Source organism: Phasianus colchicus, chromosome 15 (genome assembly GCF_987193195.1).
Source record: "Phasianus colchicus chromosome 15, bPhaCol1.hap1.1, whole genome shotgun sequence".
NCBI lineage: Eukaryota > Metazoa > Chordata > Aves > Galliformes > Phasianidae > Phasianus > Phasianus colchicus.
The window spans coordinates 10,521,452-10,545,542 of NC_143450.1; the positions used below are offsets into that span (position 1 = coordinate 10,521,452).

Consider the following 24,091-nt stretch of genomic DNA (forward strand, 5'->3'; position numbering starts at 1 on the left):
TGGAACACATCAGGCTTTGGCTGCACCAGCACAGCTTTTCTCATTCCCTAACACTTTTCTAGAAGTATCCCAATGATTTTTAGTAACTGTACTCTACTTATAGTAATTCTGACCTGTTTTCCAGGAGTTTTCTTCTGCTCTTTAGGAATTTCTCATGGCTTTCTAGGAATTGTGCATTTCTTTTTAGGACTCCTCTACTGCTTTTTAGGAATTCTCCCTTCCCTTTTAGAAATTGTCCTCTAGTTTTCCAAAAACTTGTAGCCAGCTTTCTAGGAATTCATTTTTTGCTTCCTAGGATTCTCCCCATTGCTTTCTAGAAATGAAATTTGTTTTTTAAGAGTTTCCTATAATTTTCTAGGAACTCCCAAAATCTTTCTAGGAGTTTTCTATGGTTCTCTTGACACTTTCTATATGTTCCCAGGAATTTTCCTGCTGCTAGGAATTTCTCACTGCTCTCTCATTATTTCTACCAGCTTTCTAGGTACATTTATCATGCTGTGACATGTTGATCCATGCTGTTAATGCTGTTGCATGCTATCAGGTTGGATCTTAGGAAAAAATTCTTCTGAGAGTGATCAGGTATTGGCACAGGCTGCCAATACCTGATATCCCAGGGAGGTGGGTGAGTCACCATCCCTGGAGGTGTTCAAGAAATACACAGATGTGGCAGTGAGGGATATGATCAGTGGGCATGGTGGAGAGGGCTGGGGATGTCCTAGATGATCCCAGAGGTCGTAATGATCCTATGATCTGTGATGGCATGTGGCATGCTATTCAGAGGTGTCTGGTGATGTCTTATTTTGTCCCATGTTGTGTTGTCACATGTTGTTCTTCACTCACATTTCTGCATGCCTCTCCATGTTCTGACATGCTCCCGTGCATGTCAACTGATGCTGTTGCATAGCTGGTCCCTAAAGGATGATGAAAAATTTTGTCCAGCACAGTTGAAGCAGCTGTGACATCTCATGGGATGGTGCTAAAGCAAGAGGGACCCACACCTCCTCTTGCTCCATACTCCATCCATCAGCCTGCCTGGCTGAGAGCCTTGCTGCCAGCAGTGCTTCAGGCTGTGGACAATCCCACAGGAGGCATTTTTGGAATAGCCACAACACAGAGGAAATGGTCCCAAATCCTCTTGAAATTCTGGTTTATCCTTTTAAACGTAGTGCTATGCCCCTTCTAAATGCAGGATGGCTTTTCACGTTCTTCCTCTTCAAGTCTTGCTTGCTGTAACTGTGCATGTTTTCATCTAGATAAAGGGGAAAATTTGGTATGCATCAATTTAGCTTGGCACAATATAGCATGAGTAAGCTGAAGTTAGGTTCAGATACTGCAAATGGAGCCAAAATCTTTAACTGACTTTGCAAGTAATTCTCTACTGGCTTATATAAGGGCTTATTACAATTTATGTTATCAAAAAGTGTTGTGTTTCTCATCTGTTGGACTGTTTTTCCCTGGTTAATAGTTTATTCTTTGGCAGCTGAGACTGTTGGAAAATAGGGTGAAGGTTTTTGATGTACTGACATGGACTCACAGAAATCTCCAGTTCAGAAACAGTCTTTAGGAGACTGTACTGACATCCCTTCCAGTCTGGGGTTTGGATTTCCTGCATAACATTAATGCACAGTAAGTCAGCAGAGCAAAAGAAATGCTTTATATATGTGGTTCACCCAGCCTCATATTGTGCTCCTGATAGTAAAACGCAGCACAAAGCTTTCACACACACCTCCCATCAAATGAGTGCTAAAAACAGTTCCCAGAAATGTGGCTGGGATCTTCTGGCAAACCTCTGATAACAGTCAGCTTGGTGCCAAGGCTAGTTCCTAACACCATCCCCAGAGCCAGCTGCTGAACACACTCCAGCTCCTTGCTCTGCACCTTCAGAGCCATCATCACACATCGCTTCCCACCCGCTGTACAACTGCCTTTCTCGTGGAGTAGAAAAGTCTTGATACATTCCATGCTTGCTGTTTGTGATACAGGGCTGCAGAAAAGCTAGTCCTGCAGTGCCACTTACTGGATATCTGTGTTAATAATTGCAGTGCGCAGCAGCTCTCAGTTTTTGTCATTTGATTCCCAGCACCAATTTGAAATGGCAAAAAATATAAAATTATTATGTCCAATGTAAATATTATGAACGCAGTGAAGCTTGAAGAGAGCAAATACAGTAAAGCTCATTTCTTAGATGAGGCAGTAGCTGTACAAAAACAGAAATGTTCCTGCTCTAATTTGCATAGGGAGAGGTTTGCTCTGCAGCAGTCTAGAAATTCTTTCAGGTGAAACACAAAGAGGGTTGAATTCATATCTAGTTCAACAAAGACAAAGGACTGAATGTACACCTGAAGGTTTGCAGGAGTCCTATCAGTGAGTTCTTCTGGAAATAAGGTGACTGAAAGGAACACTTCGAAAGGAACCAAGGTAGCACTTACTTCATGCATCCATTTCAGACTCTAGAGATGTGCTTCCTGTAAGTACTATTAATACGTACACTGTCATTTAACCCCACTCCATATGAAAACCTGTAAGAAAACACATGCTTGAGTTTACTGACTCAACTATGTGGATTTAGTCTATAGGACTGTCTGTGCAGGGGTTTTGGGAGAGAATGAGGACTTCAGAAGGACAAAGCTGTATTACCCAGCTGCAGATCAGTATACTGCATACCACATTGTGGGGTCCTCCCCTCCCAGTCCTCTAATACAGAGCTGGCTGGGAGCCACCACAGCCTCTTCCAGCCCGTCTTATGTTACTTCAAAGAGTCTATGACACGGAGTGTCTGTTTTTTGGCCTTTGCATGTTGGTGAGCTGTTCTGGCACACCAACAAGGTAACCTAGCACTGTTTGCAGAATATTCATGGGATGCAACACAGCCCTATCGCAGCACGCTTTTCCCATTCCCAAAAGACTCAATATGAGATACGGGATGACACCAGCTCACGTGTTGCTGACTTATCAAATTATCGTAACACTACCAAACTGAGACTTTAATGAGCTTTAATTGATTTGTGAAATGAGCTAGTGATCTATTTTGCGCATTTATCACCGTGTTCATCTAAAAGCAGGGATAGAAAAGGAATGGGAACAGCCTAATTGAGTATCCCTAGCTTTGTTTTTAATCTCAAATGACTGCACATCTCGTAACCATCAGAGAAACTATCAGATGGTACAAAGAGAAAATTAGGAGTGACCATAATTACCAAAAAGAATGAGACGCTCTGTGATCCATTCCTCAGCCTTTTATTTATTTAAATCCACATTTATTTGACATTTCTAAGGCACCACATGCAAGAAGGTTTTCATCAGCTGGAAGAAATTTCATAGTAATACAGTTTCTTTTTTCTTTTTTTTCCTCTTTTTATTTTGTAGGATTAGGATCTGAGGGTGAATTATTTTTCTAAGGGTTCAGTTACTGTGGTTTCCTATGAGCATTTCCCTGCTGCTGGCTGTTTTCTGCAATACTTATTAAAGCCGGAGTAACGAAAATGAGAAAGTCCATAACCATCCATCTTTGTTGTCAAGGTTGCCTTCGGGCCACCAGTTCTTTTGCCTCTGAAGTTGTTCCTATTAAACTGACTGATGATCCAATTTGTTCACCAACCGAGTACTGCCATCCTGCTACAGAGGTGGCCAATAATATTTCTTGTAACCCTTCCATTAGCTTTTATTCCGTTAACTATGAAAGTAATTTCACAGCCTGAGCTGCCTGCAAAACTTGAGGCCACATTCTGCCACGAGCTGCCAGCAGACCATGGCAGGCCTGTCCCATCAGGGAGCTGAGCAAGCAGGGCACCTTAATGCCACAAACAACCCAAAATCACAAAATCATAGACTATCCCAAGATGGAAGGGACCCACAAGGACCACCGAATCCAACTCCCGTCCATTCATAGGACCACTCAAAATTCAAAGCCTGTGTCTGAGGGCATCGTCCAAACACCCCCTGATCTCCAGCAGCCCGTTCCGTGCCCTCTGATGCAGAACCTTTCCCTCAGCCCCACCTGCCCTCCGACGACACAGCTCCACGCCGTCCCCTCCAGCCCTGTTGCTGCCACAGACAGCAGAGCAGTGAGGTGCCACGAGGAGCTGCACGGTGCCAAACCTTCCCTCAGCCTGCACAGATGTCCTCCCCACAAAGGCGAAGAGCACCCCTGCAGCCCTCCTACTACACTTTGTTTCTGGTGCAAAGCTGTATAAAGCCGTACGCTTTATTTTACCGCCCGGGATGACCGTTCAGCCGGCCGACCCCCGCCTCTCCGCCCGGCCCCACTGGGCGGAGCGGGACGGGGCGGAGCGGAGCGGGGCGGCCGCTCTTCAAGCCGGCCCCGCGCAACGCGAGTCTCTTCCGGGCGGCGGGGCGGCGCGGAGCCGGCGGGGTGCGGTGCGGTGCGGTGCGGTGAGTACCGGCAGCGGGGGGCGCGGGGCTGGGCCGCGGGTGGAGGTTGTCGCCCTGCCCGCTCTGCCACCCCCGTCCTCCTCGGGGAGGATCCCAAGCCTCCGTTGGCTCCCGTTTCCTGAACGAGGACGCTCTGCTTCCACGCCTTCTCGGCACCTTCCCTGCGCCCCCGGGCTGCCCGCAGAGCGGGGTGCCGTGTCACAGAGCCGGGGGTTCTCAGTAGGAGGGTTTATTTCATTGCTATGATGCTAAAGCAGAAGGGAGCGAAGGCTGGCTTTGTACCAGTTTAAAATTGGCTGTATGGTTCCTATCAGAAGTATATATACCCAATAGTAAAAAAAAAAAAAAAAACCAAAACTGTGGAAGAAGGTGATGAATGTGTCTGGGTGCGGCCTGATAATCCTACCTCCGCTTACCGCAGGGCTGTAGAGACACGCTCTCAGCAATGACACAAAATCAGACCTTGAGTTAACCCTTCTTAGCTTTTTCTCTCTTAATGACGAGGAGAGGTCGGTGTGTGACACATCCCTGTGGTGTGAGCGGGGACAGCAAAGTGCAGGCGCACGCTGCTGCAGCTCGGACATCTGGAAGCAGCTTCAGTACAGAACGATGAAACCTCCCACCAAGTGACACGCCAAAGATGGCTGCTGTTTTGAGGAGAGAATCCCAGCAGCAGGCACTGCCCTTTTAACGCAGACCGCTGCTTCTGTTGCTAGGCTACAAACAGGATGTACACTTGCAAGCAAAAAAGTATCTTGCAGTGTTGCCGTGATTTACTTTCTCCAGCACTCAGTTTGTTGTTCTTGTGATTACAGAAGGAAAAAGTACAGTGCAAGGATTCTTTTCTTTGTACTCTAAATAGATATTTACTGGATGGGAAGGAACGCTTTGCAAGTGTGTTTGTTAGCATTTGGTGTGTGTTGCATCATACTTCTCTCCGTGCTGCTTCTTTCAAACTGTGATAGCAGGCACAGTGCAAATAGAGGAATACCACTGCTTAATGACCCCGGTAAGTCTGAGAGCTGCTGTTTTACCGTCACATAGAAGTGCTTTCCAACTATCCTGCCTTGATTGACATCCCTGGAGAATGCATTCATTGTGTTCTTTCCTTTGCCAGAACAATTGAAATATGGGTAGTAGCTGGGTTTGCATTTTTGCTGTTGCTTTACCAGAGCACTGTAACTTTAAAGTAGAATGGGTCACTTTTTACTGATCAGGAGGAAGTACACTTCCTGTTTGTTTCTCCTAAACCAAGTAGCCACTGTTCTCATGGCGTTCCTCCTGGAAAACAGAAATACTGAGTTTGTTTGGGCAAAAAAAGGCCTAAAAGGGGCCGGTATGTTATTGGAGGAATAAAAGTGCCTAACAGAATCTTTCTATAGTTTCTATCAAAGCACCATGAAGGGGCTTCAGAGGAACTGAGCTCTGCAGTAACAAGCAAGTGGCCATGGTTGATTTGATTTATAAATGAGGCAGAGAAAGGAGAGAGCTGTTCTTCTTCCCATTTTGTAGCAGTGGGTACTTTTCTGAGCCTAAGGCTTTCCAACCTACGTCTCTTGTTTCCCAGAACAGAACATTTGCACAGCCAGCTGCTGGGGGAGTGCTTTGAAGGACAGAGATCTAGGAACCTAAATGTGCCTCTCTCTCTCCATGAATCTGCACATCAAATGATTTCAGCAACACATGGCTCCAACTTTAGAGCTATTCTGTAATGCTAGGATTCTGATAAGAAGTGGGTACTGCTGATACCTTCTATTTTTAATCGGTTTTCAGAGAGGGGAAAGCAAAGTGATTTTCTTCTCCTTTTTCTGAAAAAAGAACACTTAGCTCCTAGGAGATTTTGTGAGTCATGATCTGACCCAAATGCCTGAAGTGAGGGATCTAAGTAAGTCCTGGTAAAGGGTACCATGAAAGTCCCATCTTTCATTTAGCATTTATGTTGGCTGGTTTATTCCCTTCCTCTACAAAGGCTGCTTTTGAGTTCTGTGAGTATCATGTGTCCAGTGATGTATAAGTAATGTTATAAATGATTTGGTCTGAGGAGCTGAGATGTGAGATGTTGCAATGTTCATTATCACATCTGCACTGCTTTAGACACAGTCTTCTCTCGGCCAGCTTTGTCCTCCCCAGCTCGGTGTTTGCTTGCTTTCTGGATCTGCATGCAAGGGAGGTGAAAGGCCGCTCTCATTTGCAGAGTCCACTAAAATAGGGGAAGGTACTGGAGCTGATAATCTGGACTCTGGCCCCCATAAAACCAAAAAGGAACAGAAAATTCTGTGTAGTGAAGCAGCATCCTATCCAATCTGAGGGCATTTGCCAAAGGATCCCCAACTCAAGAAAATCCAGGCCTTTGTATCTGTTCAGAAAAGCCTATTTCTGGGTGAGTTTTCTGGCTGGTGACTCAAAATATTCTCTCAGACAATATAACACTTCTCAGCAACCTGCAGGCAGTTCTTATCTTTTAGCCATTGTCAGAATCACCTCCTGCTCTTCCAAGCAGTGGCACCTCTCTGTATCACTCAAGGAATGGATATTTTGACACTAGGGATGCTTCTTGACTCAGAACAGTGACTACAGGTATCAGAAACATCAGGATACACAGTTGTATCATCAGGAAATTTCCTTTCTCAAAGCTCCACTTTCAGCTTTAGCTTGGATATTGGAAAAAATCAGGGATGTGTCTGGTGAAGTTTTTTACTTGCAGAATGGGTTTTTTCAAGATTTGGGTTAAAATACAGGGTATAAGTAACATAAAGCATATATTGTTGCAAGGAAAGTAGCAAATCCAGTTTCCTCATTCAAGCACTGCTGCCTGAGTGTGGGCTGCCCAACTTGAATTCACCCCTAGTTTATGAGTCCTTCAAGTGCGCTGTTAGTAACAAATAGGGTTCACTTTTTATAAAACCTCATCTTTTGTTTTCAACCGTGTTTCTTTTCATCCATGTCAAAATGAATGCTCAAACGTCTGGGCTGCTCAAAACTGTCTCAGGTGGTCCTTGCTCCTCTTTTGGCTGTTGCTGCAGTGTGAGAAGCGATCTGTGGCAGTCAGTGTGCTGTCTGAAATGCAGTTTGGAAATAGAACACTGGAGAGTTGAACTGACAACTCCTGAATCGGCATTTTTTAGAATTGTTGCAACTGCTACTGTTGACCTTTTAAACAGGGTTTAAAGTCTTCTGCTATTGCTGATTCTGCAGCAAATCTAAATGCAGCCTTTGTACTAAAATTGTTGATCAGGCTTTGTGCAGGTTTTATGCAATTATTTTTTAAGAGAGGCCAATCTCACTTAGTTCCAAGCCCTCTTTCCTTCCCATTAATGTCATTTTACACTGGGAACTTGCAGGCATTTTCGTCTGATCAGAGGACAGCAGGTTTAGGTGTGCTTAGCACTGGGGCATTCTGTTCAAGGTCACTTTCTGATTGGAAAGGGGAGTTGAAAGACACAGTCAAGAAGTGATTTAATTTAAAAGAAAGATGTTTGTAGGTTATTCAGAATACAGAGTTTCTCTGCAGATGAAGGAAGATCTTATTTTTGGCTGTGGATAAGTAAAGCTTCATTATTTTGATGAGTCTGTAATCATCATCCTGGTCCTGCAGCTGAACTCCTGGCAGCACGTTCCAGCAAGCCACAGCCATTCCCATGTGGGAAGCTGATGAAGCACGTGATTGCAGTTAGCATTCTGAAAACATGCCTTGATATGTACAAATGGCTGCACTGTGCAACATGGATGGTCGCTGTGTTGGTGCTGGGGAGCTGCAGTGCCAAACTGCAGGAGCACAGCTCTGCCCACAGCAGCTGCAACCATCCCACGGTGCAGCCATTCTCCATGGCATTGGGAAATGGGGAGTGCAGCAGTATGAATGTGCCAGAGGACTCTCAGTGCTTTATTATTGGTTTAATTTGCTAGTATGAGGTGTTGCTAACATTGAGGTTTGTAAATATATGTGATTCTGTTCAATACTTCCCCATTTAGTCAGTTGTTTGAAACAGCAGAGACGTTCTTTCTTTCTTACTGTGCATTTTCCGTGATATTGTGCTTTGCTGTGCTGTGTTGTCATCCTTGTCATTTATCCACTCATGTTGTGCTGATCCTCCTGTGTTGTGAATGTGACCACAGGGCGCTGTTTAAGTCTGAATTATTTCAGTAATTTAATTAATGCCGTCTCTCAAATCCTCTGCTAATGGAGTTGCTTGAGGAAGATGGGCATTCAGACCAGATTGGGTAATTGTGTTGTTTACCTTTCCACCTTAAAAATCTCAGGTGCTGCTAACTCAGTTCTCTTATTTTGCAGGCGTTCTCCCCTCTGTCACCACTTACCAAATAGCCATAGGTGTGGGAACAGTAAATTCAAATTATTAGTCAACTAATAAAGAGGTGGACTGCAGCAGCCCCTTAATGCTCAATTGTGTATGTAGAACAAAGTCAACCTTTTCACTTTCATTCTGGAAGATTTGTGCATTTACTTCCCATTCTGCAAACTTCCCACTTATCTCACAGTTCACTTGGGTTTATTTTAACTTGATTTAACCTTGGAGCCCTGTATTAGTTCTTATCACGTTTTTATTACGAATATTCGGGTAATTTGAGCTTAAATTTTGGACATGCTTAACTTATATTGAGAACTATTTGACACAAGTGATGATATTCTAAAAGCATTGTGCTGGAGATCATGTACACTTTCAATGCAGAACTTCCCTGGCTCTCCTAGACCAGGAGCACTGTAGCAGAGCAGTGATTCAGAGTCCCGAGACCAACAAACCCAGCAACCTTTCTACTTCAGTGCAGGTTTTGTGTGTCACCAAACTGTATTTTTCCAGTGTCTGGAACTTGTTATGCTTCCTTGCATGGACAGCATCCGCTCCTTTGTGTGCACTGTGGTCTGTCCACGCAGAGTCTTTATGACTTGAAACTCACTTAGAAAAGCATTGTGCCTACTGGTAGTATTAAAGTGCAAGTCAGTTATGTCATGTGATTGAGAAGAAAACGTTGTGATCTTGGATAGTAGGCACCCAAGGCTTTGATCTCTTTTTGCACAAGAGCAAATCTTTTGCTGGGTGAATGCCAGCGAGACTGGAGTCCATGTGCTCTGCTTTACCTTTGTCAAGACCAGTCCTATCAAAGCCAGTATTCTTTGTTCCTGTTGTCACCTTTTTAAACAGACACAGTGATTTCAAGCATAAGTATTTGCTGTGGCACGTGCCAAGGATCCTTTGTCAAAGTGTTTTTGCATTTTCCTGCTGCTTTGCTTTTTGCTGCTGCCATGCTAACCCTTGCCATGCAGCCCCATGAAAGCCTATCTTTTTCCTTGGGATGTGCCCACACACGAAGATGGAGGTGTGTTGGTAGCAAGGTTAGACGTGCTCATGTCAGTTTAACTGGGGGTAAGGATAGGATGTGGCTGTGGTCCCTCCTCTGTTCTCTGTAGATCCACCTCCATCAGGGCAGGCTGAGTGACTTGGAGTGAAGTTATACTGAATTGATCTTTGTTGTTTAGATCTGGGGTTCATGGCAGAAGTTTTGTATGCAATAAAAATAAATCACAGACAACCCAGTAATATAGACAAAGCAGTTTTCAGCACTTGCTGATCAGTGTGAAAGGAAAGCAAAGAGCTTCTGTTTATGGAGTGCTTTTTTAAGCATTCGTTGGACAGTTTTAAACAGATTGACGTAAGCTGTCCTAAGCAGGTTTAATCTTTCCTAATGAAACTGATAATTTAATTATAAGGATATTGAAACAGACTTTCCCACAAATACTTAACTGATAGGGAAGTATTCCCAGAATGATTTCCCTGCCCTTTGCAGCTGTCACCATTTTAGTCCAGAAGATGGTCTGGTTTGCTTGTTTTTTTGTCATGCTGTATCTCTGTTCTGGAGGTGTTTGAGCCCAGGTTGGATGGGGCCCTGGGCAGCCTGGTCTGGTACCAGATCTGGAGGTTGGTGGCCCTGCCTATGGCAGGAGGGTTGGAACCTGATGGTCCTTGGGGGCCCATCCATCCCAAGCCATTCTATGATCCAATGATACTGGAAAACCCAGTGCTTTTCATAATAGGCATATGGCACACAGCAGAACAGGCATTTAGGCCTTTATTTCTGTAGACCTCTCTTCTCCTGTGACTAACAGATTTTTCCACTTAATGTAGAAGAAGAGGGATCATAATTACATTTGATGGATAGACAACAACTTCTTCACGTTTCACAAATATTCTCTCCTTTTTTTCCCTGTTTTTTTTTTTTTTAATGTTGCAGACACTCTGCATCCTTAGTTCTTTTCTTCTGATAATTCCTTTTTACGTTCTCCACCATACAAGCTTTACCAAATTTACACCAGTGGCTCAGGAGCTTTACAGTGTTCCTTAGGGTTTGTTAGTGGGAGGTAAGGATCAGGTGTCAGAGTACTTCTAGTCATTTTTCAGTAAATTTTTAATTTTCTGGGCTTTAAGCCCTCTAAATGCAGAGCTGTGTTTGTTTGGTGCCTGTCATTGTGGTTCTGTTACCATCCTTGATGCCTCATGAGAGGAACTGTTCATGCGCTCATAATGTGGCAAATTGTTGCATTATGAAATCTTTGTTTCAATAGAGCATGGATTTGGAGAAATAATATTTGGTGTTTGTAATCCCAGTTTTTTTTTGTTTTTTTTTGTTTTTTTGCTTTGCAATGCCAGAGGTGCTAACTGGATTTTGCTAAATGCTACTGAACTTTATAATGGCTCTTCAGGCATCTCTTGAAAAGTTTAATTTCCCTTTATGACAACGTGTTCAGCTAACACTAATTCATCACTCAAGTAAAGCAGATTTCTGTTTAATATCTTGTTAATTAGTACATCTACTTCTTAGTGAGCTATTATACTTTGCAATCTACTCATCCTCAGATAATCATGGTCTTACAGAAAACCATGAAATGTGTAAATGTTTTGGGAAGCAAGCCCAAAAATGTAGATATTTAAGTTTAGTTCATTTTCTTGAATGAATACCAATCTAATTAAAACTGTGATCTCTGACATCATCTACTTTCTGTACTCCTTTAAAGCTCAGTTCTGCAAGATGTGTCTCTTTTTTTTCTGCAACTAAAGCTATTTTTCATTGTGGAGTCTTATCAGTTTGAGACATGTTACGGAATAAGAATTCTGAATTACAAATGTTCATCTTTTCTTCGCAGAGTTTTTGAAGATGTCAGCAGATATACCATTAAATATTAACATCAAGGAGCCCCGATGGGATCAAAGCACTTTCATTGGACGAGCCAGTCACTTCTTCACTGTAACAGACCCCCGAAATATTTTGTTATCTGATGCCCAGCTGGAAAGCGCAAGAAAAATCGTGCATGATTACAGGTATGACAGTCATTTTTAATGCTGGCCCAAAAAAGTCATGACAGTAATAAGAATATCACAATTGTAGATTTAGAAGTATTTATTGCACCACTCTTTTGTCTTTTGTCTTGTTTCAGAGCTTGAAACGCTGTCAGATTACTAATGAAAGGGGAAATTGTCATCTGAGAAAAACTATTTAGTACTTGAAAATGTGGGAGTGTCTAGTTCTGAAAATAGTCAATAGAACAACAGTTTAAAATACCCTTTCATATGTTGTATTTTTGGAGCACGTGGTTTGTTAAATCAAACTAAATTTCCGAAGTTTCATGCTCAGGGATTTTAGTTGTCCATTTCAGCTCAGACCCAGTACTGGCTTGAGTCAAGAGAAGTTTGATGCTGGTTGCGTCAACTCAGCCCATACAACCACATGCTGGGAGTGTTAATTCTTCTTATTTCACCAATTTATTTAATAGTTGAAGATCTACAAGCTGACTATAAGGCTAGATTAAATTAGCCTCCTTTTGATGCTAAGCTTTTCACTGGAAGTTGCACATTTTATGTTTATAACTGTTGTGCTTTTTGCTGTTGTCTTGTTCTGTTGGTTTCAATTTGTTCCAAGACAAGGTATTGTAGCACCTGGATTGACTGAAAATGAACTGTGGAGAGCAAAGTATATCTATGATTCAGCCTTTCATCCAGACACTGGTGAAAAGATGGTCTTGATTGGCCGAATGTCAGCTCAGGTACCCATGAACATGACTATCACAGGTTGTATGATGACCTTTTATAGGTAAGTAGTGGCAGTGTAACACATGAAACATTTCCCTACAAATTAGATAAGTGAAAGCCAGTGTTATTGTCAGAAGAGCGTTTTAGAAGATGTGTAATAAATATTCTAAAATAAAAAAGGAAGTAAAACTTTCTTTTCTCTGTGTTCCTTCATACCCTCACTGATTATTGGTTTCTTCTGGAAGCTGCTGTGATATAAGCTCTTGGATGCTTCTCCTAATCCATATATCCCACTTTTCCTTCTTGTAATGTCTCGGATTTATTAGAACAATTAGGAGCATTAAAATTTTTGAAGACTGAGAAAGTAAACCCTGCCTCTAAAATCCATTTCTGAGTCACTTACAGAGTTTCCAAAGAAAGGAAGTGAACTGCAAAGGACTAACTCTGGAAAAGTACTCTAGATCTTGTAGAGTTTCATTTTTTTCCTCTGTATGTTTTTGTAGAGAGGTTTACTATAATGCTTTTGCTATTATTATAAACCTTTGTCCCAAGTGAACTGTTATTCATTTGCAATGCTTTTAAAATTTATTCTTAGAAGTAACTTGCATTTTCATTACTAAGACAGTACCTCCTTGACTGAATTGCTTTATTCAGGTATCCAAGAAACTGTATGATTACTGCTTGCATTGGCTTTTCTTGATTTGCCAAGATTTTTCTGTGCTGTTGACTCAACTCTGTTTTTAGAAATACTAATGGTTGTTTCTTTTTTCAAGAACGACACCAGCAGTGGTTTTCTGGCAGTGGATTAACCAGTCCTTCAATGCTATAGTAAATTACACAAACAGGAGCGGTGATGCCCCAATTACTGTCAGGTCAGACACTGAACCAGATGCTTCTGATGTGTTAACAAGTTCTCTCTAATGGACTGGAGTATGATTGGTCTTTGAGATGATAGATAAGTTTGTTCATCTGCACTTATCATCAGTTTGGTATTGTGTAGTGGAAATGCTCAGTCATGGCCTGAAGCAGTGATTGAGCACCTGGTGGGAAGGCAGGGCCAGCCCAGGGCAGCTCAGGTGCATGCAATGCAGTTGAGTGAACAGAATGGATAGAGCCAGGATCCATCCTTTCCCAGCATGGGAAACCTCACTTAAGGGTTGGAAGGGTTGGCAGTGGAGGCGAGGGCATCTCTTGCTGCAGATCCCTGCCTGTCTGAGGCTTTCTGAAGGTAAGCAGCTCTTTTTCTTCATTTCTGCATCTGTGGCTGCTGTGTTTGGGTTTGTTCTCGCTTGCTGTAGCCAAAGACTTTGCTACCCTGCTATTATCACCCCATTATAGCATTATGGTATGTATAGTGAAAAAGCCTGAGTGTGATGAATGTGACCTCCTTTTTTGCTCTTAAAGATAAAATCTAAGGACCTTAATCAGTTCTGAGGCTGTCTTTCTTGTAGCTGTCTGGCAGAAGGCAGTGGATTAGAGGATATATAGACTGGCTGATTGGGTTGGATTTGAGTGTTTACAGCATAGCTGGTTTACACAGATGGGTTTTGGTACTTTTCATTTCAAATGCTATTGTAGATTTGACCTTAGAAATTAAATACAGAACTAAATCCTTCAAAGTGCTCATTCAGACATAAGAGAAAATGCCATACAGCAGTGCAGAATCAGTGGAGCCTGGCTCACAGTTAAAATGTTGCTTGCTTGTTGTTTCTACTGATAGTGGAAGAAAAAGGGTTAACTTATGAAGGGTTAACTTATGGTTTCATTTGACCGTTCCATCCTTAGCACTTTCTGTGTTGCTGCAATAAGATATGCTTTAACTTCTGTAGGTGGAAGGAACTTACTGTGCGTGTAAAAGTTGTTTGGTTTTGAAAGTGGCATGGATATAATTGTTGTGCATGTACAAACATTATTATTTTTGTTTTAGCCAGCTGGGAACAGCCTATGTTTCTGCTACCACAGGTGCTGTTGCAACAGCTTTAGGACTTAATGCACTAACAAAGGTACTGCTGATACTTTTTCCATTCTTATTCAGATTTTGGTGTTCTATAAAATGGGTCGCTTTCCCTCCTCTGGCTCTGTGTCATGCTGTGCACAGCTCCCATCATGGAGTTGTAATTACCCTTGGAAGCTCTCTTCTTTAGTTCCCAATCTTATTTCTTGCCCCATATAGATGGACTTATATATACTTTAAATGCCCTATCCTTGATGTTTACACAGAATGCATCCTATAAAGGTGCCTTTTTGCCTTCTCTTTTAAGGTGTCAAAGTATCTGGCAGTGTTTGAAAGTTAATTGCAATGGATGTAATTACAATGACATAGGCCTGTTACACAACTGTGCAGCTTGCCTGGTATTTAATGTACAGTATTCCTTCTGGAAACATGGAAGCCTACTCTAGACTGGCTGAAGAATGTGTGAAGAGCTGCTTCTCTTAAATATGGAAAACTCAAATTCTTCAAACAAATACACAGCATGTTCCAAGAAAAAAAAAAAAAAACTATTTTATATCCCTTAGTTTATGCTTTAGTATACTGGGCATGGTAGTATGGTACAGCATTGACACCATATTTGAGAGATACTATCCTAAGCAGAGTAACTCAGATTATACGAGACGAGACTACATAAATGGCTTCATGCAGTGAGTGTCCTTAGATGCAAAGCAGCTGTTAGAAATGCTGCTGGCTGAAACCTTTCCCTTGAAGACAGTGAAGTTAAAGTCTATTTAGTGTTGCCATCAAGCAGACAGGCATGCTCAGAAGCTGGTATTTGTCTGCAGTGATGCTAGTAAATTAAGGTGGTTTTTGCCAGTCTCCTGCCAGTGTTCACCCTGATAGAAGTATTTATGACTTAAGCCTTGCTTATGTCTCTTTTGCCTCTACCTTACCAGGGATTTTTTAACTGAATCTTAATTTAAAGAAAATCTCATTTATCATTAACAAGTGAAGCATCTTGATGTGACCTTTGGAAAAAATAATTATGTAATTCTTTTTTTTCTTTTTACTTTTCACAGCATGTCTCACCTCTTATAGGACGGTTTGTTCCTTTTGCTGCTGTTGCTGCTGCTAACTGCATTAATATTCCACTAATGAGACAAAGGTAGGGAAAGGCAAAAAAAAAAAAAATCACTCATTCTAAAAGAAAGGATGTTATTGAGTTCTTAGATCAGTGAGGTACTGAAAAAAGAACATTATATTATCTTTAGCTTGTTTCAGAACCTCGCAAGAACCTTGGGCATGGTCTTGTATTAATTGATCGACTGTGACACGTGTAAAATAGAACGTTCTCATTCTCTTCAGATAAATATCTATTTAGCTCTTCAGTCCTCAATCTCAGTAACCAAGTAGCTGTCCTTCAAGACTTGATCACGTGGGCCTTTTCGATACAAACTGTGCTATGGAAAAGTATAATCATTTCAGAGCGGTGCTTCAAATCCCACATACAGAAGTTAGTCAGAGTTCTATTTAATCTTCTGAGATTACAAAAAATATGCACTTTCTCAGTAACAAAGTATCGTATGTATTCTAATTTGGCAAGAAATAAGAATAGAAATGAGGGGGGGAAAAAACACAAGGTTATGAGCAAAGAAGGGAATATCTTCATGTTTATGTTCACGGTGAAGTTGAATCTGTGGTAGTATTTTATTTCCTATGAAAGATGGGAAGAAGAACTAAAGCAGTCATCACTATATCTGCCCTTCTGTCTGCTTCTCACTTTCTGAAAGGTTTTTCCCTGTATGTGAGCTTTGCTCTAGTGCAGAATTGTGTTAAAGCTCTATAGGCAATTATGCAGATACAGAACTATAACTTACTTAGTGCATTCTGGTATACTTTCAAATACGTTCTTGGTGGTTAAAATGAAAACCCAGGCTAGAATGCCAGAGAATTGTTTTCATTAAATGAAACTAATCTGCCTTTATTCCCTATGTTGTAGACTGCTTTAAGAGCAGTCCAGAAAATTCTATTCATTCTGATCTTTCCTGAAGAAGAACCCTCTCTCTTCTGTGTACTACAGAAACAACCGGTCTCAATGTGTGGCCAGGCTCAGATGTCAGACTGACATCAAATATTCAATTATTCAATATTGACAACAAATATTCAGTTGTTCACTTTTAGCATATTTTTCCCCAAATCTTTATTTTTTGAAATTTTTGCTCCAAACATGAATAATAAAATAGCATAATTTTTCCAGTCAAAAGTTTTAAAGAGGAGAAACGTGACCAAAAAAAGCAGATAAATGTGTGTCAGTCTCTGTTGTATTATTTTTGTTCTCCAGGGAACTCAAGTTTGGAATCCCCATCACAGATGAGAATGGAAACAGACTGGGTGAATCAACAAAGGCAGCTCAGCAGGCAATTACTCAGGTGGTTATATCAAGGATCCTCATGGCTGCTCCTGGCATGGGTAAGAATAAGTTCAGTCATATACAGCTCCTGATTATATGTTCTTACTGTGACAGAGAGCTTAAGTTCTATGGAAGTGATTTTCTTAGAGGCCCAATTATCCTACAGGTATGCACATAGTGTTTGCATTTGTTAAATTTTAAGTCTGCATCTCTTACTGATGTGCAACAGAACAGTTCCTGGGGTGCTTGTGTAGAAATTACGCAGTTAGCAAAGGAATCATTGCAAATCCTGCTCGAGTGGCACTGGTTTACTGAAGGTGTGTGCCAAGTTACTGAGCTCAGGTGTAGTTACCTTTACCTGTGAAACTGGAAGTTCCACTACTTATGTAAATAGCAATCCAGTATCTCTTAATGGCAACATGAAATGAAAGCTCAGTTAATGACAGCTGTGAAAACTGAATTCCAGTGTTAGTTCATTTTTGTTTTTTTCTCATTTGCAGCAATTCCTCCCTTTATAATGAACACACTGGAAAAAAGAGCCTTTCTAAAGGTTAGTCTTAGATAAACTGTGTACATGTATTTCACATGCTAAGCTAATGTTTTCATGTATTTAAAATACTTCAAGTCTTGGTGTTCTCCTCCGGAGCACTCCTGGAGTACATCATTGTAGAGTGTACTTTACAGCTGCTGCTTTCTTTGTCTTTCACAGATAAAGGTATCTTAGTTCTTTTAATCTTAAAGGACATGAAATTACTCACTTTGTTATCCTGGTAATTATGTATAAAATGCAGAGTTCTTTCTAGTAAAGACACTTTCCTCTTACCAAGACTTGCAATACAGCTTATCTGAAAAATAGTAAAAGGTTGTATAATTCTTCCCCCTCTCCCTCCAAAATATCTATGAAGGAAGCTTTGCTTTGCTGCCATAGTAGCAGTTTGAGTTTGGAAATAGTAATGATAAAAATGCTTTTTTCAAATGATCTTTTAAAACAAACTGGATGTGTGAGGATGGGGTAGATGTGGGATGTGCACATGCCATCAAGGATGATGTATTCCCTGAATTCTATTACTGCTCAAGTAGTGTGAAGTCAAATCTGGTGTTGTAAATGTATAAACTAAACCAGCATGGTACTGTGTGTGCATAAGATCATAAAGAACAACAATGAAATTAATTATATAATTGCTTAAATTTGGACAAACAATTTTTAAATGAGGAGATACAGCCAGGACCACTCCTCAGCAGTAAAGGGAATTTTATCTTTGTTGATATCACTGATTTACTTGCTTGCATAGCTCCAGACAAAATCTCTGCCTGGGAAACGTGCTGGGCAAGCTGGGAGTGATAGACTAAGTGGATCTGCTTCCTCCCTATTAGGTCAGGGTTTCCAAATCCTCCATTGGAAAAGCACTTTGGGCAGCAGCTGGGAGGGAGAGCAGAGGAAATTGCCCATTTCTATTGGTTTGTCCATGATAAAACTTTCTAAAGTATTACAACTTTATTATTTCTTATCTTCACACTTCTTGTGTGTGGTTAGATAACCTGGTTACTTGCATCATTTGAAAGTGCTTGTGTATTAGTAGATAAACAGGGCATTGGGAAAACATCCCAGGTGTTCCAATTGCAAAAAACCTTTTGTTTTCCTGTAGAGATTTCTGTTGCTTTTTTCCCCCCCACTCCTGTTTAAAGAAAACACTGTTGCTCATAATGTAAAGGTAGGAAATATGGTGTTTGAATGTTAGAATTAAAGTCTTTTGCTTTTATCTCATTCAAGAAGTGAAACTGCAGTGCATCCAAATACACTGACTTGTTTGCAGTGTGAGGAGCCCTGTACTGATTGGGCTCCGTGGCAGTTGACCCATTCTCTGTTGGCAAAATAACTTTAAGTGGCTTGTGATATTGTTGTGTCCTTGAGAATGTATTACTTGAACATTATTAATACAAATGCCATCAAGCCAACTGGAAATACATGACATTTGTGAAGAAGTTGTGAAAATTCTCAGGATTTGAAGACATATCTGTTGTTGTTTGTGTGGTGTCAACATAAGAGTGTTGTGAATTTTTCAGATCAGCAAAAATGAGTGATCTCTTCAGTGACTGTTCAGTGGTCTTTGGTACCATCATGACCATTCATGCTCACCTGTTCCTCCCCCACAGCCTCAAAGACTGAGCAGAGATGAAACACTGCTCTACAGGTCATCAGTGGTAACACTTGGTAGAGATTAGTACTAAAGCCTTTAAGGAATGAGGTGCATTTCTAACAAGCAGCTTCTGCACGTTCTCTTGAGGTTTCAGAAGCGCCATCCCACTTGCAGTATTCCAACACCATCCACACAAGCTTTACTAACTCATTTTTCTTAGTCTTTGCTTTGCTCTCACTCTTGAAAAAAACTTCTTGTAAGCTTGCCAAAGCCTACTAAAGCAACATGCAGGGCCAGAAAAGTCAAAAGGCTGTTAAATGATGAGGAACATAAAACAATGTTCTGCAGTAAGATAGAGGTAAATACTTCTGGGCTGCCGGTCTCAGTGATAGCAGTAAGTCATCCTTTGATATTTAAAATAAGATGTATGTTCTGTAGTACTATTCATTTCCATTTTCTGACATGGTTTTGCATAAGGATATTTCAATTACAGCACTAATATAGCTTACAGTATTCGCAATAATTTTTGAGAGAAGATGATTCAAAAATGTTTTTAAAACACAAACATATACTGGTTCAAAAAGAATCCTAATTCTTGACCAGGAAACTCTAAAAACTTGGTTTTATGTATACACTGCTTTTGCCTTTGATTTCAGCAGTTGCTTTGACTGCATTTTGAGGAATTAAGCAATGCAGTGACTCTTGATGGTGAGGCTGTATGCTGGCTGTACACTGCACGTATTGACTAGCTCCACGTGGAACCAAATCATTATTACCTTTGCTGCAGCAAATGGATGCATAAGCAACCTTGCTCTAAGGGACAGGGCTTATAGATTTTAGTCTCAGATAACCTTTCCCCATGGGAAATAAAACATCTCATAGAAATGTCTGAAAATCCCAAGGGAAACTGAAGCTTTAATTTATATTGCTGCTCTCACATCCTCAGCAACTGTTTCTCTCTGGTTCTGCATATTATATTGATTCCAGAAACTTCAAGTCTCTTAGTCTGTAATGAAAATACATATTCAGAGCTCTTACAAAACTAGAGCAGAGCCTTTTTTTCTTTTAAATATCATTCTTGAATGTCTTACACCTTAGATCATTCCATGCTTTCCTTCTTTAGCTGTTGTTTCATTTAGTCATGTTCCTTGAGAACAGTCATAGCTACCCCTAGAATTGACACAGTTGGAGATCTCACAGTAGAAGTAGCAGAAAAAAATCTGATTTTTCCTTTTGGCTTTTGTTTGCTTGCTCCGTTTCTGCATTTTGTTTGCTGTCATTTCTCTACTTTCTCTTTGCAGTAACTGCCAAAGATGCCTTGAAGTCATCTGGAATTTAAATCCTAATTCGTCTGAAATTGCCTTCTCCCTTATTTAAATACATCTTTTAACAGACTAAATTCTTCTGCTGTCTTGTACTTCTGTGTTTTTTCTTTGTAAGGATGTGCAGCCTGCATTTGAGACTGGCTTTATTATTTTGAATCGTTCTCTAGGCAGCCATTGACCTTCTAGTATCAGTGTTTTACCTTACCATTGTTCTTAATTAGTGTCATCTGGAAAAACTCTTGAAAAATAAAAGCTATAATTCAGATCAAGCACCTTGGCAAAATTTCCAGCCAGTGAAATAGGTGTTAGTATTGTCTGTGTTCATAGACAGTTCTCTTTTTCAGAATCATGACGAACTCAGATGAAAGCTTGAAACCAAAATCATGATGCCCTTCAAGTCTTTTTGGTTATAGAAGTGTTGGGGCTTTTCTTTTATGTATCTTGCAGTGCAGTTCTCAGCATCCCTCTCCTTTAATTCTCCCTGTATACAGGAGCCAGTTACCTTACTGAGTTTTTGTGTTCCCAGCTTAAACATAGGATGATGACTTTGGTAACTGCTGTCCCTCATCTGTGAGCTGTGATTGGCACAGTCCCATTTCTGATCCTCCCCTGTCAGCCATGGAATCTCTTGCCATTGGAACTCTCCCAGTATATAAAAATTTAAAGCGTTTTGAGTGATTTTATTTCAAGTGAGAGTCAAAGGTGTATTTAGTGAATTGTCAGAACAATGGAGCACAGCTGAATTCAGTCTTTACCCTTCTTACTGTTGCTTTTTCCATTTATTATCTATTGTTGCAGTTCATTGTTGAATTGTGCAGTTCTTTCTGCATTCATTTCTGGATTACAGGTTAACACCAGGAAGAAGAAAAGAGGAACAGTGTGTTCTACATTTTCTCTTTCTCTCAGGCTCTGGAGAAAGCTTCATACGCAGGCTTGGTTACCACTGCTTAGACCTTTCTTAGCACCAGCTTTATCACACTGCCTAAATTTTGTTCTTCTATCTCACCTGTCAAATACTGCCTGTCTTCTGTTCACTGGTTTCCCCTGTAACTTCTACATCTTGAATAATGCCTCTTGCAGAAAAACATCTCCATTGTTGAGAGCATCGCCCACCATAACACATTCTTACTCATTAGCTCATTTGTTTAAAAATCAGCTTTCTGTTATGTACATTCTGCTTATTAAAGACACTGATTTTGCTGTAATGGTAAAAGCCCTGTCTAGAAATGATATTTGAACAGATCTGGCTTTATTTCATTAGCACTCAACTAGAATTCTAACCTGGGCTAGAGGAGGGGTTTCCTAAACCCTCCAAAGACCTACAAGTAAACTATGCTTGGTGTATGTTCAAGTTCTGCAAGAGTTACAGTACTGGAGGGTATGCTGTAAAGAAAAAGTCTGTATTATGGGGTGCTTTCTCAGCTTTGTCCCCTAGCCCCCCCTATTTTTTTCCTTAACAAGAAATGAACACTTGCAGAACTGGACTGTACTAGGCTGTGTGCTTAATGGTTAAATTCCTACACATCAAATCATATCATAAGACAGGAGGAAGGGCAATCAGTTCCTTGATATCTCCCTTATTTTTGGTTGGCAGGTGCAATGGGCTGTTGCCCACAGAGCAGAGTGGCAGTTGTGAGTTAAAGCCAGTTGATGGTATGGAAGAGAGAGCTACAGCCAAACTCCCTGTGCCCTCAGGAGGTCTGCCAGCACATGCTACCAGCACCACTCCCAACTTGCTAGCTACTGTGGGCTTACATGACTCAGAGAGGTTCAGGTCAGGATCAGTTCAAAAGTAAAACAGTTGGTCACCTATTGTAGTTTCTAAGGGATGCTCAGAATAAGCATATGCTGATATCACTGAGAGCTTTCTTGCTAGTTGAAAGAGGTTGGGATAAGGCTTTCAAGCCATAGCTCAAGCTTAAGGTATGCTTGTTTTCCTTTTATCATGTAAAACAGACTTTTAGGTGCAGGCTGTCCCTTCCAATGCAAGTTTCCAAGGTGGGAAGAGGAATAAAAGATACTGTACTCACTGTTATATTTTATTTTAAACAGAGATTTCCGTGGATGAGTGCTCCTATTCAAGTTGGATTAGTTGGATTCTGGTGAGTGTCATCTTTTGTATTGTCTGCTATTTTGTAGGTATAACTTCAGGGGTTGTTTTCTAAGGAAAGTAGCATTTGCATTTTGTATAAAGGTAAAAAAAAAACACCTATGTATGTTGAAACAATACAGGTAAGAAGCTGCAGAAATAACATTCCTCCACTGTTCTGAGAAGTTGAGACTACAGCACTTCATTTCCACATCTGTGGCTGATAAAGCTGATAATACCATAAAAAAGCAGTTAAAGAAGCTGACAAAAAAAAAAAGGCAGGAGATAGGGAAGAGGAAGTGACAGGAAATATGTAAGCAACTTGATTTTTAAAAAGATACTTTAGCTGCCACCTCCATAAATAATAATTGTAAACTAATACTGAGTTTAAGTTCTTGAAACATCTGGTTAATGGAAGGTTTCACTTGCTGTTGTCTAGCACCTTATGTTGCACATAACCAGTGCAAAGCACTGCATGGACATCAGATGAAAGGGTATTGCTTATGCATTTAAGTACTACATAATATATAAAGGATTTTAGAAGTATAATGCAATGAGAAGTGAAGTTGTTGTTTCTCACTGAACCTTATCTCACTATCTATGCCAAAACAAAAGAGCTTTGTGCTTAGACTATATAACTTTCTTTTAGCACCCTAAATATTGTAAACTGTTTTTGTCTTCTCTAGCCTTGTATTTGCAACTCCTCTGTGTTGTGCACTGTTTCCTCAAAAAAGGTACGTATTCCTGTTATGTTATTCTTTCTTTAATGTTACATTCAATACATGCAAGGTACTGCAAAGAGACATAAGCTTTGCCTCCCAGAGCATACATTCTCAATATTCATATAATATGATAAACATGAGAATATTCAGAAAAGTAGTAATGAGTAACATTGTTATTAATGTAGCCTAAATGATCTGTTAATGTCCAGTAAAGTTATGGCTTCATTAAGAATGGTCAGATTCCATTTCATTTTTAGCTAGAAACTGGTTATAGAGAACAGCACTTGACTGTATGTGCTTAGTTGCAACTTGATTGTTTTTTTTCCATCCATACAAACTCCTCAGTATGAAAATCTGTTAATAACTCAGCTGAGTAAAATCTGGATGAGTTACCTCAGATTGTAGTATATGGTAGAAACAGGGTCTTACATATTCAACTTACTTATCACTCATCATTATTTAGTGATTGTCAGAACTACAGGTTGACAAGCTGCCAAACTTAGCTTAAAAGATGCAAGCTGGAGCTGAATTGGTTAAAATAGTGAGCAACTGAAGTAGCTTTTGACTTCCAAAAAAAAAAACTTAATTTTCATCTGATTTGAGTACTACAAAGCAGTTTTGGCATAGAAAAAACTGTACTAAAACTTACCTGGAGACAGCAAGCACAGAACTCACAGTACCCCTCTACCTCTTAATTCTAACTACCGCTCTCAACTTCACAAAAGATTAGATCTCAAACTGTCTTTAGAAAATTGCAGCTGTTTATGCAATCTGGCAGCTGAATTCACTTGTGTGATGACTCAAACATTAACTGAATAAAATCAGACAATAAGTTAAACAGGCAAAAGGCATTGTATTATGAAAAACATCCTAAGGAAGAGAAGTTTCTATTGACAGAGACAACCTTAAGCAACTCCTTAGGTTCCTACCTTTATGATAATAGGAACTCAGCTGTTCCTTTAAGGTATGGAACATCTCTAACACCTTAGAAATGGGGGATTTCTTTGCTTGATCAGTGGAGCATGATTCCTTTATGAGGAGTT

The 24,091-nt window shown here is 40.5% G+C and overlaps 1 protein-coding gene across 7 annotated transcripts in view; it reads left to right on the forward strand.

Moving 5' to 3' along the window:
* Nucleotides 1-24,091, forward strand: part of SFXN1 (sideroflexin 1) — a 29,467-nt gene that overhangs the window by 4,955 nt on the left and 421 nt on the right. Inside the window, exons 1-11 of one of the 7 annotated variants that reach the window (XR_016471439.1) lie at nucleotides 4,284-4,392; nucleotides 11,549-11,723; nucleotides 12,322-12,492; nucleotides 13,205-13,303; nucleotides 14,359-14,434; nucleotides 15,444-15,529; nucleotides 16,706-16,833; nucleotides 17,275-17,324; nucleotides 18,839-18,966; nucleotides 21,832-22,339; nucleotides 23,013-23,060. Coding sequence is in view for 2 of the 7 variants with exons in the window: in XM_090151109.1 (XP_090007235.1) it covers nucleotides 11,560-11,723; nucleotides 12,322-12,492; nucleotides 13,205-13,303; nucleotides 14,359-14,434; nucleotides 15,444-15,529; nucleotides 16,706-16,833; nucleotides 17,275-17,324; nucleotides 22,290-22,339; nucleotides 23,013-23,060 (872 nt within the window). In the remaining 5 variants the exon portion in view is untranslated. Of the gene's footprint in view, nucleotides 1-4,283; nucleotides 4,393-11,548; nucleotides 11,724-12,321; nucleotides 12,493-13,204; nucleotides 13,304-14,358; nucleotides 14,435-15,443; nucleotides 15,530-16,705; nucleotides 16,834-17,274; nucleotides 17,325-18,838; nucleotides 18,967-20,213; nucleotides 22,340-23,012; nucleotides 23,061-24,091 lie in introns of those variants that run through there. The other 6 variants (XR_004167598.2, XR_004167595.2, XR_004167597.2 and 3 more) reach the window with 6 other exon arrangements.